Source organism: Pteropus vampyrus, unplaced genomic scaffold, assembly GCF_000151845.1.
Source record: "Pteropus vampyrus isolate Shadow unplaced genomic scaffold, Pvam_2.0 Scaffold156, whole genome shotgun sequence".
In the NCBI taxonomy this organism is placed as follows: domain Eukaryota; kingdom Metazoa; phylum Chordata; class Mammalia; order Chiroptera; family Pteropodidae; genus Pteropus; species Pteropus vampyrus.
Window position 1 is genome coordinate 1,862,535 of NW_011888937.1, and position 12,828 is coordinate 1,875,362.

At 37.8% G+C, this 12,828-nt stretch overlaps 1 protein-coding gene across 1 annotated transcript in view; it reads right to left on the bottom strand.

Annotated features, from left to right (window-relative positions):
• Positions 1–12,828, bottom strand: part of DNAH6 (dynein axonemal heavy chain 6) — a 262,220-nt gene that overhangs the window by 190,700 nt on the left and 58,692 nt on the right. The window contains exons 17-21 of the mRNA XM_023536421.1: positions 11,728–11,940; positions 10,961–11,053; positions 9,445–9,564; positions 4,448–4,628; positions 2,232–2,328 (exon numbers count right to left, since the gene is read on the bottom strand). Of these exons, the coding sequence (XP_023392189.1) occupies positions 2,232–2,328; positions 4,448–4,628; positions 9,445–9,564; positions 10,961–11,053; positions 11,728–11,940 (704 nt within the window). The remainder of the gene's footprint in view (positions 1–2,231; positions 2,329–4,447; positions 4,629–9,444; positions 9,565–10,960; positions 11,054–11,727; positions 11,941–12,828) is intronic.

Sequence of the window (12,828 nt, forward strand, 5' to 3'; positions counted from 1 at the left end):
ATCTAGAATTAACGTCTGGTACATAAAAGATAGGTTTCATTCATAAAAATTAAAAAAAATTGTAGCTCTTGCTGTAACACTGATTTGTTCACATGTCTGTTACTTGGCTTTGAATTTCTCCTGTGAAGATATATTATTTATTTTCCTTGTACTCTAGCCTAGTACCTCATCCATATCTGGTATTCAGTCCATAATTTGTTGGATAGATGGATGAGTGACTACAGAATTTTATTTGGTTTTGTGCATATATGAATGTGGGCTATGCTAGTATAATCCTTCATGGGCTTTTCTTAGATCCTGTCCAATAGGGCCATTTAGAGGCATGAAGAAACCTTAGGAAGAGAATGGGAGTAGGGGCACACCTGGATGCCCAGGGATGAGAGTGAGGGAGGAGAGCCTGGCCAGAGAAGACACTTCACTTCTGTGAAGAAAGCTGCTCATGAGAGTTCTCTCGGGCTTGGAGGTAACTCCATGAGCCCAAGGCAGGCCCTACATGGGAGAAAGGGAGCCAGAAGGGTACAGGCCAAGTCAGGCTTCTCCTGTCACCTTGCCTCTCCTCCCTTTCCTGCTCAAAACCAGAGACTTCAGAAACCCAAGAGGAAGTGGGGAGGGTTGATTGTCATACATCCTCATCATCACTGCAACAGGATTGGGCCAGGAAAGGGAGAAGTTTTAACTTTGAAAGTTGTTCAGAGTTTTGATTATTATAGATCATTTAGATGAAATTTTTTGCATTATTATATGAAAATGGCTAGAAATTCATGAGGCTTGATCAAGATTTTGACTAGAGGGTCAGAAAGAAACTAGCCCCCAGCAGTGAGTGCAGAGGCTGTCATTAGTTACAAATAAGATATTTTCGGTTGCACTGTATCAGTCCTGCTTCTTTAACGTAACACATACCATCATAATTAATTTGTCCCCAAGCTTTGTTTACAACTAATTAAACAGATTAAGACTGAAGTATGAGCCCTGTGAAGAAAGCAGGAACAGTAATGTATTCATCATCTTGTGTCTCCAGGACCTAATTTGATCTATGGCTCATAGAGAATTTCCATAAGGCTTGTAGAGTAAAATCAGTAACTCACAGAGCTTCCTAACATAATAAACATTGCAGACCTAATTGATGTAATTCTAAACAAAAGGGAAAAAAGCTGATGCTTTTTGGTGTTCAATATTTTCACAGGTAAATTTATGCCCATGTTTATTTAAATATCAAAAGTAGCGTATTAGTTTTCTTTGGCCTTGGGGGATACAGGTTGGGAACCACTGATTTAAGAGTGAAATCAACAAAAGGCACATTACAAACCTCAAACTCTTCCATCTTTTATCATGTTGCCTGAGTGACATTTTAGTAAGATCTGTGTAAAATTTGTATAAGATTCTTTAAAGCCCAATGACATCTGTTAAAATTCAACCAAATCCTCTGGATCTTGCATTTCCTGAGCACACACATACTCTGTCCTGGTACCCAACAACAATCTCTCTCAACCAAGTAACCCAGATAAACAAGTAACCCTGGGTGCTTCAGCACTTATCCTAGGACAGAACTTAACTCCCACTTCCTTAACAGTTAACAGGAAAAATCTGTGGGAGATGAACCATGTTGCTCGTGTCCATGGTTCATGGTTCAATGTGCCCCAGTGGCTGAAGTTGGGGGCTTTTGCTACCATCACATAGTCATACTCTGGTCATAATTGCATCATAATGGTTTATTGGCATGACTGTCCACCTGCTAACCATGAGCTCCATTAGAGCAGGAATCCAGCCTTTTCTTCTCTGTATCTTCAGCACTGAGCATAATTCTTGGTGTGTTTTTAGAATTCATAGGAATTTGTGAAATGATCTCTTAGACAACTTCTAAAGTGACATTCTTAGGTCACCAATTCACTTAAAGAAAACTGCTCAGGCAACATAGTTCTTTTTGTTTTCATGTACGTGGACACATGTGGGCACACACATACATACGCAACGCTGAAGAAGTGCTGCGATCAAGAATCCTTCCAGCACCTTGGGTACATACCCACTTAAACCTTGACAAAATATTGTATTGTCCCTTGAGATTTATACTCCCTAATCAAGATATTAGCTGGACTGCCATGAGCACATATTGTTCTTATTTCTCTTTCTGATTCCTTTAATGTTTTGAGGTTATGGTTTACTTTAAGTATATCCTTTTAAATTAATGGATAGTCTAACTACTAAAAATGTTGTAGGTTGCTATATAAACTTACCTTGGAAAGATAACTCTTTTTGATTCTAAATATGCCTCTAGACACTTCTGAATTTGGTCAAGTAATGCATTATTGTTTTGAAAAGTCTCCAGAAGTCCTGTTCATTAAAAAAAGGTATTGGTAAAATCATGTTAAAATAAATAGAGAATATAACTTTAAGTGGAAATAAAATATGATATGACATTTTTAAAGCTTTGTTTTTATTTGATAACAACAGTCTAATAAATTAAAATTTGTGAGATTGCCTAAGAATGTTAGGTATTACTTTTAATAATAATATTAATTTTAATATTTACCATAGTTGAACAATTATTTAATATGAAACATTTTTAAGTGGCATCCATCACTTTCAGGGTGCTGAGAATGAATAAATCAAAGACAGATAGTTGTCTTCTTGACACTCCAAACAAAGCAACTCTCTGAGCACTATATATTCTCTGTCACTTTCTTATCATGTCTTCCGTTTCCTTTGCCATCTTTAAATGCTGAAATTGTGGCAATGGATCCTACTTCTTTATCACTAAACTGTAGTACCTTAAAGAGCAAGATTCACGTCTCCCGTAACTTTGAAGTTTTGGTGCCTATCACAGTACTTGGCTTATCTACCCATTCAAGAATCAAATCCAGTTTTTTCCATGGTTCCAAAGGATGTGATCAATGACCCAATCCAATCCCCAGCCCCCACCCAAGCTCATCACTCTGGCCTTCACCTTGTGTACATGACTCCAATCCACTCTGGCTTCCTTGCCAACAACTGTGTGTGCTAAGTGCACTCTTATCTCAAGGTCTTTGCTTTTGTTCTTCTCATTGCTTTTCAGAATACTTCCTTAGATGTACATACGCATCTCATTAGCTTGTTCCTAAAGCTTTCTGCTCAAAAGCTACTTTATTAAAAAGGACTTCTATCACAAACATGCACACACACACACACACAAACACACACACAGTTACTCTCCAGCCCCTTTACCCTGCTTAATTTTTCTTTATAACTTTATCATCATCTAAAATGATATAGACAGGTCCAAAATTCTTTATTTAGAATCCTAGGACTAGATGAATTTGGGAATCAGATTTTTTTAATTTTGAAAGTTATATTATTTAATAAGTTTAGAAGACACTGGGGCAGCACTCTGTAATCAATACATTGATATTTTGCAACAAAAGGTTTGAATACACACATTAAGTGGATATGGTAGGTAGAACAAAGGTTTCTCAGAGGTGTCCATGTCCTAATCCTCAGAACCTGAGAATATATCAGTTTATATGGAGAAAGGAACTTGGCATATGTGATTAAGGATCAGGAGATGGGGAGACCCAGTGTAATCACAGGGGTCTCTATAAGAGGACAACCAGGAGTATCAGAGGCAGAGAAGGAGCTGTGGTGACAAAAGCAGAGGCTGGAGTGATGCAGTTGCTAGCTGGAGGAGGACCAGGAGCCAAGGTATGTGGGCAGCTTCTAGAAACCTTAAAGTTCTAAAGTTTTCAGTTCTATCATACCATATAATTTTTTCTCTTTCTGTTTCTGTTTTATGTAAGAGTCTTTGGGCAAAGAGTTCAGCCCAATGGGTTGCCTCTGCTTGGCAGGGAAGCTGTCTGGAAGTATTTGCTAGAATAGGTTATGTGCTGCCATTTGCAAAACAACAAAAAAGCTTGATAAGGCTTTGATGCAAAGCATAAACGTTTAATAACCATATATGTGCCCCTGGAAATACTTTGATTCCAAATCCCTAGAAACAGAATTTATTAAAACACATTTCAACTTTGAGATTAGAATTACAGTTAGTGGTAATATTTTAACTGATTTTAATGAATTAATTAAAAAATAAGGAAATTTTTATGGCTTTAAGTCTGTGAGAGCTTTAGCAGAATGGATCACTGGAATGTAACTGTATGTCTTATAGTCAAAATTGTGAAACGGAAGCATGACTGGCACTGTGGCAGCATGCCCCAATTATACAGATGGCAAAAAGCAGACTCTTCTGTCCCCAAACTGTGAACTAAGCTGAGAGAAAAGAATAAGAATAAGAAAAATTAACAAAGTAATATTAATAACAATGCTCAATTCATATTGCAACAGTGTCAAATGTACTACAAACATTCCTGGTCATCAGTGCTGACTAGAGTCAAGGATTAAGGGTGCCACTATTATTAGACCCTTATAGGTGATAAACATTTTATATATTAAGTCTTTTTGTTTTTAAATTTTTGTTTTATACCTGGTTGAGTGGCCGCTCGAAGAGCGTTAGGCAGCCGGTTCACCTTCCTCATGATCTCTTTCCATGACTTATCCACCTGAAGGAACATCTTAGCCTCTGCAGGCAATTGCCTCTGAATATCTGGAGCACTAAAAATACTTTCTAGGTAGAGCCAGTTTCTCTGGCAGTTCAACCATTCTTCCTAGGAGAAAAACATAGACATTATCAAAATTTTAAATCTAAATTGAAAACATTCAGTTACATAAAAAATGATTACATAACGGAGGTCGACTGGGAAAATGTCATAAATAATAGAAGCTTTGTTCATCCCTCTTGCGACCACATCAAAGGTGTGATAGAAACACGGAGCAAACAGTAAGCAGAGTGGCCTGGGGTCTAGATGAACAAGCCCTACAACTAGGGAGAAAAATAAGAAATCATCCTGCAACAAGAGGAGGTAGTAGAGGGCAAAGACACAAGGCTACCTGGTCCCAACTGGCTGAATGGGACAGAGGCTATAGCAATGGCAGCCAGCAGCTGAGGACGTTTCTTTTAAAGTGGCTGTGTCTGAGAACAGACTTTCGTGGTGACAGACCTATTCACTTTGTGCACCAGCTAAGGGTAGGCTGCTCAGGGGGCACCAAGGACTTACTGGGGGACACTGAGCTGTTGGAGCGAGAGCCAGAGGTGAGGCTTTCTACCGGGCAGAAATGCTAGCGGTATCCATTATTCCTCTGTTGAGCCCTCCCTGCTCCCCGTGTGTGGACGCAGCGCCACAATAACTGAGACATCATCGAACTGGGTAACAGAAAATCCTCCACCCAGAGGATTCCCTAAAACTCTGCCTCCCCCAACTCGCGGCCCCACCCAAGCCACAGAGAGTCCTGTGTCTCTTGCTGAGCAGCTCCAAGACCCACACTGGTGGCAGCTGGCCTCGGTTTCTGGGGTGCTCTTTTGAGGCAACTATAAGCACAGCATCTGTGGATTGCTTGTTGAATCTTAACAGGTGGCCCTGGAGGGACACAGGCTGGGGTTAAACTTGGCCTGCAGCTGAACCTCTCTTAGGACTGTGCTACTGGATGCCTAATACACAAAGCCATGTTAATAAGACCGGGAGACTTAGGAGCTTTGCTTAGTACATAGAAACAGACACAGAAAGGCAGCCAAAATGGGAAGACAAAGAAGCAGAAACCATATGAGTGAACAGAACAGAGATCCAGGAAAAACAAAGTCAAGCAATCTAACAGGTGCAGAGTTTGAAACACTGGTTATAAAGATGCTCAATGAACTTATGGGAAGTGTAGATAAACTCAGTCAGAACTTTATCCAAAGAGTTAAAAAACATAAAAATGGAAATGGAAATTATAAAAAGGAATCAGCCAGAAATGAAGAATGTATTAGCTGAGATGAAGAGTAGTATATTAGAGGGAATCAACAGAGTGGATGAAGAAGAGGATCAAACCACTGACAAGGAAGATGGGGAAGCCAAGGACACTCAATCAGAATGGCAAGAAAAAAGAAGCCAAAAATATCGTAATAATTTAAGGAGCCTATGGGACAAAATTAAATGCAAAAATATCTGTGTCATAGGAGTACCTGAGGGAGAACAAGAAGTTGAAAACTATTTGAAGAAATAATGATGGGAAACTTCCCTAACCTGGTAAAGGAAATAGACACAACCCCAGGAAGCACAGAGAGTCTCCCAAAAAATGAACCCAAAGAGGCCAACACCAAAACATCAGAATTAAAATGCCAAAGGCTACGTACAAAGAGAGAATCTTAAAAAAAGCAGCAAGAGAAAAGCAGTTAATTACCTACAAGGGAGTACTCATAAGACTGGCAGCTGGCTTCTCAAAAGAAACTTTGCTGGATGGAAGGGATTGGTAGGAAATATTCAAAATGATGAAAACCCAGGACCTACCACCAAAAATACTTTATCCAGCAAAGCAATCATTTAGAGTGGAAGGACAGATAAAGAGTTTTCCAGACAAAAATAAGCTAAAGAAATTTATCACCACCAAGCCGGTATTACAGGAAATGTTGGAGGGACTTCTTTAAGAAGAAAAAACATGTATCTAACACATGAATAAAGACCGGTAATAATTACGTATCTATCAATGAGTACCTCAAATGGAAATGAATTGAGTGCTCCAACTAAAAGATAGGGTGGCTCCTACATATGCTGTCTATAAGAGACTCACTTCAGAGTTAAAGACTAAAGGGAAGGGGATGGAAAAAGATATTACCTTAATAGACCTAGAGGATATTGTGCTGAATGAAGTAAGTCAGATAGAGAAATACAAATACCATATGATTTCACATACATATGGAATCTAAAGAACAAAATAAACAACAACAACAACAACAACAAAAGTGGAGACAAACTTACAGATCTAGAGAATGTTTTGAGTTACTATATAGGAAGGGGGTTGGAGGGACAGTGAAAAAAGGCAAAGGGATTAAGAAGTACAAATGGATAGTTACAAAATAGTCATGGAGATATAAAGTGTAGCATAAGGAAACTAGTCACCAATGCCGTAATAAATATGTAAGTGGGGAAGAGAGGTACTAGATTTAGTGGGGTGATCACTCTGTGAGTTATATAGATCTTTAATTACTATGCTGTACAAATGAAACTAATATATTATTTATGCCAAATATAATTGAAAAAACTCATCAAATTGTACAATGTAAATATGAGCAACTAACTGTCTATTTTATTTCAATAAAGCTGGAAAAAAATAATTACATCACATCTCATTGTATATTTTCTTTTTGGGGGCTTCTCACAGATCCTTTGAAATGAAATCTCCTTAAAGGGTCCAAGACTCACCTCAGTCTAATATCAACCCATTTCTACTGAGTAGAGTTATAATGAATCTACTGTGTCATAACCAGAGCAGACCCAGAGAAAAGAGGATTAAAATGCCCAGAATATTCTATTTGCAACAACATGGATGGACCTTGAGATAATCAGGCTAAGCGAAATAAGTCAGACAGAAAAAGTTGAAAACCACGATACCACTTATATGTGGGATATAAACCTAAAAGCAACTAATGAACAGGACAGAGACTCGAGGACATGGACAATAGACTAGTAGTTATCAGAGGGTAGGAGGAAGGTAGGAGGGGGGTAGGTAAATGGGGTAAGAAGGGTCAGATATGTGGTGACAGAAAGAAATCTAACTATGGGAGGGGAACACACAATGCAATATATATATATATGCCTTATTGTTACATTGTATACTTGAAACTTACTGAATTTCGTTGACCGGCACCAAAAACAGACCAACAAATACATACATACATACATACATATATAAATTTTAAAAAATGCCCAGAATAGACGTTTAGGGCATTGGAGTGGCTGGCAAGATGCTTACTTAAAGAAATCTGAAGGGTTTGGAAATGGTTAGGTTAGTCGCTATTTCCAAATATAGAAAGGGTTATCAAAAATTTTTTTCCAATTATGTGTATATTCTTCCCTCTCTTCCTTTTAAAAAATATAATTCATCTTTTTCAATCAAAAAAGTAAAACCTGCCTGTGACAGAACATGTGGCAAATACAGAAGATTGGGAAGAAGGACATCATTCATTACTTCTCTTAGAAACAATCACTGTTCATCAAAGAAACCAGAAATGCAGTGTCAAAACTAGTCTGCAGACCTCACCTTTCTCTGTGCCTGCTGCTACTTCATGTGTAGATCCCAACACTCATGAAAGAATATCTCACTTCTCACTCTAGATTTGGGGGTTACGCATAAGCCATAATGTCACAACCACTCTCCGGTTTATCTCAGAACTCACACTTTCTATACGGTTCATTCTCTGGAGAGTCCCGACTATTCAGCACTGGATTCTTTTAAAGATCCTCTATGAAAACGTGTTTTTTACTTTGATTTGTAGTCCCTCCCTTCATAGGGCTCAGCCATCAGTACAGAAAGCTAGATAGGGGTCAGATTATAAAGTGCTCATTGAAGAGGATGCACTCCTGAAAAAGATCTCTACGAAAAAAGTTGTAACAATTGTCTTTTTCTACTAGTACCTTTATTATTTCATAGGTAACTTTTCATATTAGAATATATAGAAACTTAAACATCATGAATCAAGCTAAAACTCTGAAGTCTAAGACAGAGATTGGATGGGAACAAAATGAGATCGGTGTGAGTGAGTTCTTTGTTTTACTATGGGATAATCTGAGGTAGAATCAAATAAAAAGGAAGTATGTACCACAAGGAGACTTCGAGCAACAATGAGTGTTTTTCCAGTAAATGTGAGATTGTTGTGCAAGACCCATAAAGTGGCCCCCAAGATCTGGTGTTCACACCCTGTGATTCTCTCCCCTTGAGTGTCGGTTGCTTGCTTCCAGCCATGTAGAACATGGCAAAGGTAATAGGACATATACAATTATGTGTATATTTGTCTTGCCAAGAGACTTTCTTTTTCTTGCTAGACCGATGAAGCAAGTCGTTATGCTGGGGAAAGTCCACATGGAAAAAAACTGTAGGCAACATGTAGGAGCTGACGATGGCCTCCAGATGACAGCCAGCAAGAAATTGAAGCCCTTATTCCCAGAGTTTCAAGGAAATAATTTCTGCCAACAACCTTGAAAGTGAGCTTGAAAGTGTATCCTTTCTTGCTTGAACCTCTGATGAGAATCCAGCCCCAGCCCACGTCTTGATGAACCCTTGTGGGACTTTAAGTAGGGGACCCAGTTAAGCCACACCTGAACTCCTGTCCCACAGAAACTAAAGGGTAATAAATGTATATTGTTTTATGCCACTAACTTTGTGGCATTTTGTTTCAGAGCAATAATGACTAATACAAGGGTGATAGTATAATCATGTAAAAAAGAACTCAATATGCTTGTATTTTTCTTACTTTCTGAACATAATAAAATATCATTAATTCAATCTTATATCTAAACCATGTAATATTTAAATGACTGAACAAATAATTTCTAAGGTCTGGTGGCTCTACAGTTCTCTGAGTCCCTGAATGAAATCATCCTCACTCACCAGTGTTTGATTAAATAAAGCAAGTTGTTTCTGCCAGTCATCTACTCGAGATTTCAGTGGACCAACATAACGTGATGAGGCAATGGTTGCAATGTTGATGGTGCTGTCATCAAGAAGGACCTTTAAAGAATGGAGAATAAAATATATGCAACATCATTTATTTGTACTCTCAAAGATACAGATATTTAATCCCAAGAGTCCATTTACAATCCAACTTCTTGAATGAATAGCTTAGCCCTATCTACTGTTTCCTCCCCGTCCACTTCCCCTCCTGATTCCTCCCTTTTACTGTAGCTTACAACCCACTCTCATGTTTTCTCAAATGTCACCAATGAATTTCTGATGGTAAAATATTGGCTGTTTCTATAATTATCAATGGCGCAAGTTTTTGTTTGGTTCAACACTCTTCTCCTCTCTCTCCCCCTACTTTTGAGTATCTGGTACCTTCTTTACACCATTTGCTCACCCAAGTCTTTGTTTTCTCAAAGCACTCAGGACTTACAAAATTAGCTGTCTTTTCTATCCAATGGAACATCACTTTCCCTCAATCATCTTGAGGAAGAGAGAAATTGAACTCATTCATATCAAGATCTGAATGATTATGAAATTTTCCCTCTACCTCCCACCCCTGTGCCTCCCTCTTACACTACAGAAACCTTCAGAGAACATATGCATTAAAAATGTGTCTGTTAATCTAATGAATTTCAAATGCTCTATTTAAATGATAAACTACTTGAGAGCATAAGCCCCATCATCACCTAGTGTCACTTAGTCTTACACTGACTGACTATCATCTTGGATCTGTTTTCCCATCCACTGCCCAGAATGACATCTTGTCTTGCTCTTACAACCTTTACCTGACGAAGCCTTTTCATCTCCAATTCTGGCCTGGGTACACCTTAACAGGTCAGGACTTTCCTTTTTTAAATGGTGCCATAAGACCATGATCCTTTTGCAAAAATAATGTGACTTTAAATTTTAAGTTATTAAGAACATTCCAAACATATGGGTTAGATTTATCTTCTTTTGCTATTCATAGAGCATGGCTATCTACACCTAATCTCAAAGAATTCAAGGGGATTTAGTTTCTTAGTGTGCTATAAACCTGAAATGCTCATTTATATTTCTTATTTTAAAAAGTTTGAAATGCCCTTCATTCTCGTGTATGTCTATCAAACCCCATTTACTTTTTAAGGTCCAGCATGTCTTAGCTGGTCAAGGAAGGATACTCTGATTACTTCAGCCATAAATCATATCTTTGCTTTCCTAAATTCTTCAAAAGTCATCAACTACAGGATTATAACTCTTACATATATGTGCCATTTTTATTGCTTTGCTAAATATTTTATGTATAAGTATTCATGTCAATTATTCACATTATTTTGCCTTCCTGATTAGATTTTTCATATTTATTAACTCTCATATTTCATTTCTTCATCATAATCTCCCATAAGAGATTTAGGACTAGATCTGGCCAGAACTTTTACCACAAATTTTCAATAATCCAGTTACCCACCTGTATGTCATCTGTGCCGCCCAGGATAAACACATCTTTGGTGTCGCGGTGAGGGAGAACGACAAATTCGGTTGTTTTCCAAGAATCTTCCACCTTAGAAATAATTCAGATCTTAGGACATCTAAGTTCATTTGTGTTTAGATACTCGATAAATGCATATGGAATAAAATAAATGAAAACTCCATAATAATCCTGTTCTCTTACTGCCTTAAAAAATTCTTAAAATTCTTTTCTCAGATGACACTGATTTGCTTAATTTCATTGACTAACATTAATACATATGAATAACTTATAATACTTTAACTTGTATTTCCTATCATTTTATGCTTTAATTAAAAGGAAAAATCTCTTTTACACAGGTGCTTGGTAAGATGCGTGAATATTAGGGGAAGAAGGTAAGTGTTCTAAGTAGAGAACTCTTAATGTCTTTTGAAGTATTTCACACAGTCTTCTCTGGTAGTTTGAAAGATAATGTATTTTGGTATAAAAAAATCTTCCTTGGTATGTGGTTCTTTATATAGCAGGCAAATTTCAAACTGTTGTCATCAAGTTCATGTTGGGCTATAAGCTAAGTAGAAAGAAGATATTTTATTTATAGAGGGAATAACAATAGTAATGATAATAAACACAAGGAAATAATGGAAGGGTGAGTAATAACGAGGGGGTAAAAGCTGCAATGTTGAAAAATCTATTCAGATAACCCAAAAGTTGGTGATGTGAATACCTCTACACTCATTGTCTTAGGAATATATATTTTTCAGATTTACCTTTTTAAGAATTGTTTCTAAGGCAGCTTCTCCAGAAGCCTGTCCAGAAATGTCCTGGATTTCTTGGCCGAAGTCAAAAACATGCAACTCGGAGAGCCTCTCCAAGGTTAATGGAATTTCAAGGTCCACTAAGGTAGCATCAACTGTTTGTTCAATAGCTGTCCAATGTCTAGCCTTCAACGTCGGGTTCCTCAAGTCAATGATAACTGGAAGCTGGAAAATAAACACTCTCAGAGACACCATGCTTTTTATCTTAAAATCACAATTTTTAATTCGAGAATGAAGAGATCTGGAAAGAAACCATTTATACTTTTACAACAACAACAAAAAAATCTGAACAAATGGCAAATTAATGAATTGTATTGAACTCATCACAAACCTAAGTTGCAGGGCAACCAACTAACTCAAAATTTGGGTAGAGACTGGTACCTGATTTTCTCCATAGCAAGAAACAGGACCTGAGAATTTGATTATTTAGGACAAATGCCTTGGGTTGCCAGTTAAGCGACTAATAAGATGTAGCTAAATTTTACAAATAAATTGCTAAAGATTGAGTGTAGGGTAGCATGAGAGTGCGAAGTACCTGGGGGCTACAAATATAGAGGTATTAATAGAGAAGACTGAGGCAACTCCTAAAAAAGTCTACACCTATGGTGTTGGCAGGGGAGGGAAACAGCAGCCACTATTGTAACTCTAACCAACCTATCTCTCCTAGCTTCCTTCTGGAACAAAAGACTTAATGTCAGAGAAGGGAGCAACAAAAATTCTTACTAAGGCATTGGTGATAACACATTGTAGGTATCTGTATATAACTGGAGAAACAGAACAGAGGAAAAAAACACTCTACCCAAGGGAGAGGGGCAGAAATACATTCTAGGCTCATTATTACAGTTGGAGGGGACACCTGTGAAGGTCAGAATTCTGAGAACAAAGGACATAGTGCCTTGTTAAGATAGAGGTTTAGTCAGAACATGAGAGAATGCCCCTCCTCATTTCTACCAGGCTAACAAGTACTGAGTGAAAAAAACAATGGAATACAGAATGAAAGCTTCAAGAGACAGATTCTCTCTGGGCACAACACAAAGGAAGGACACAAGGTCA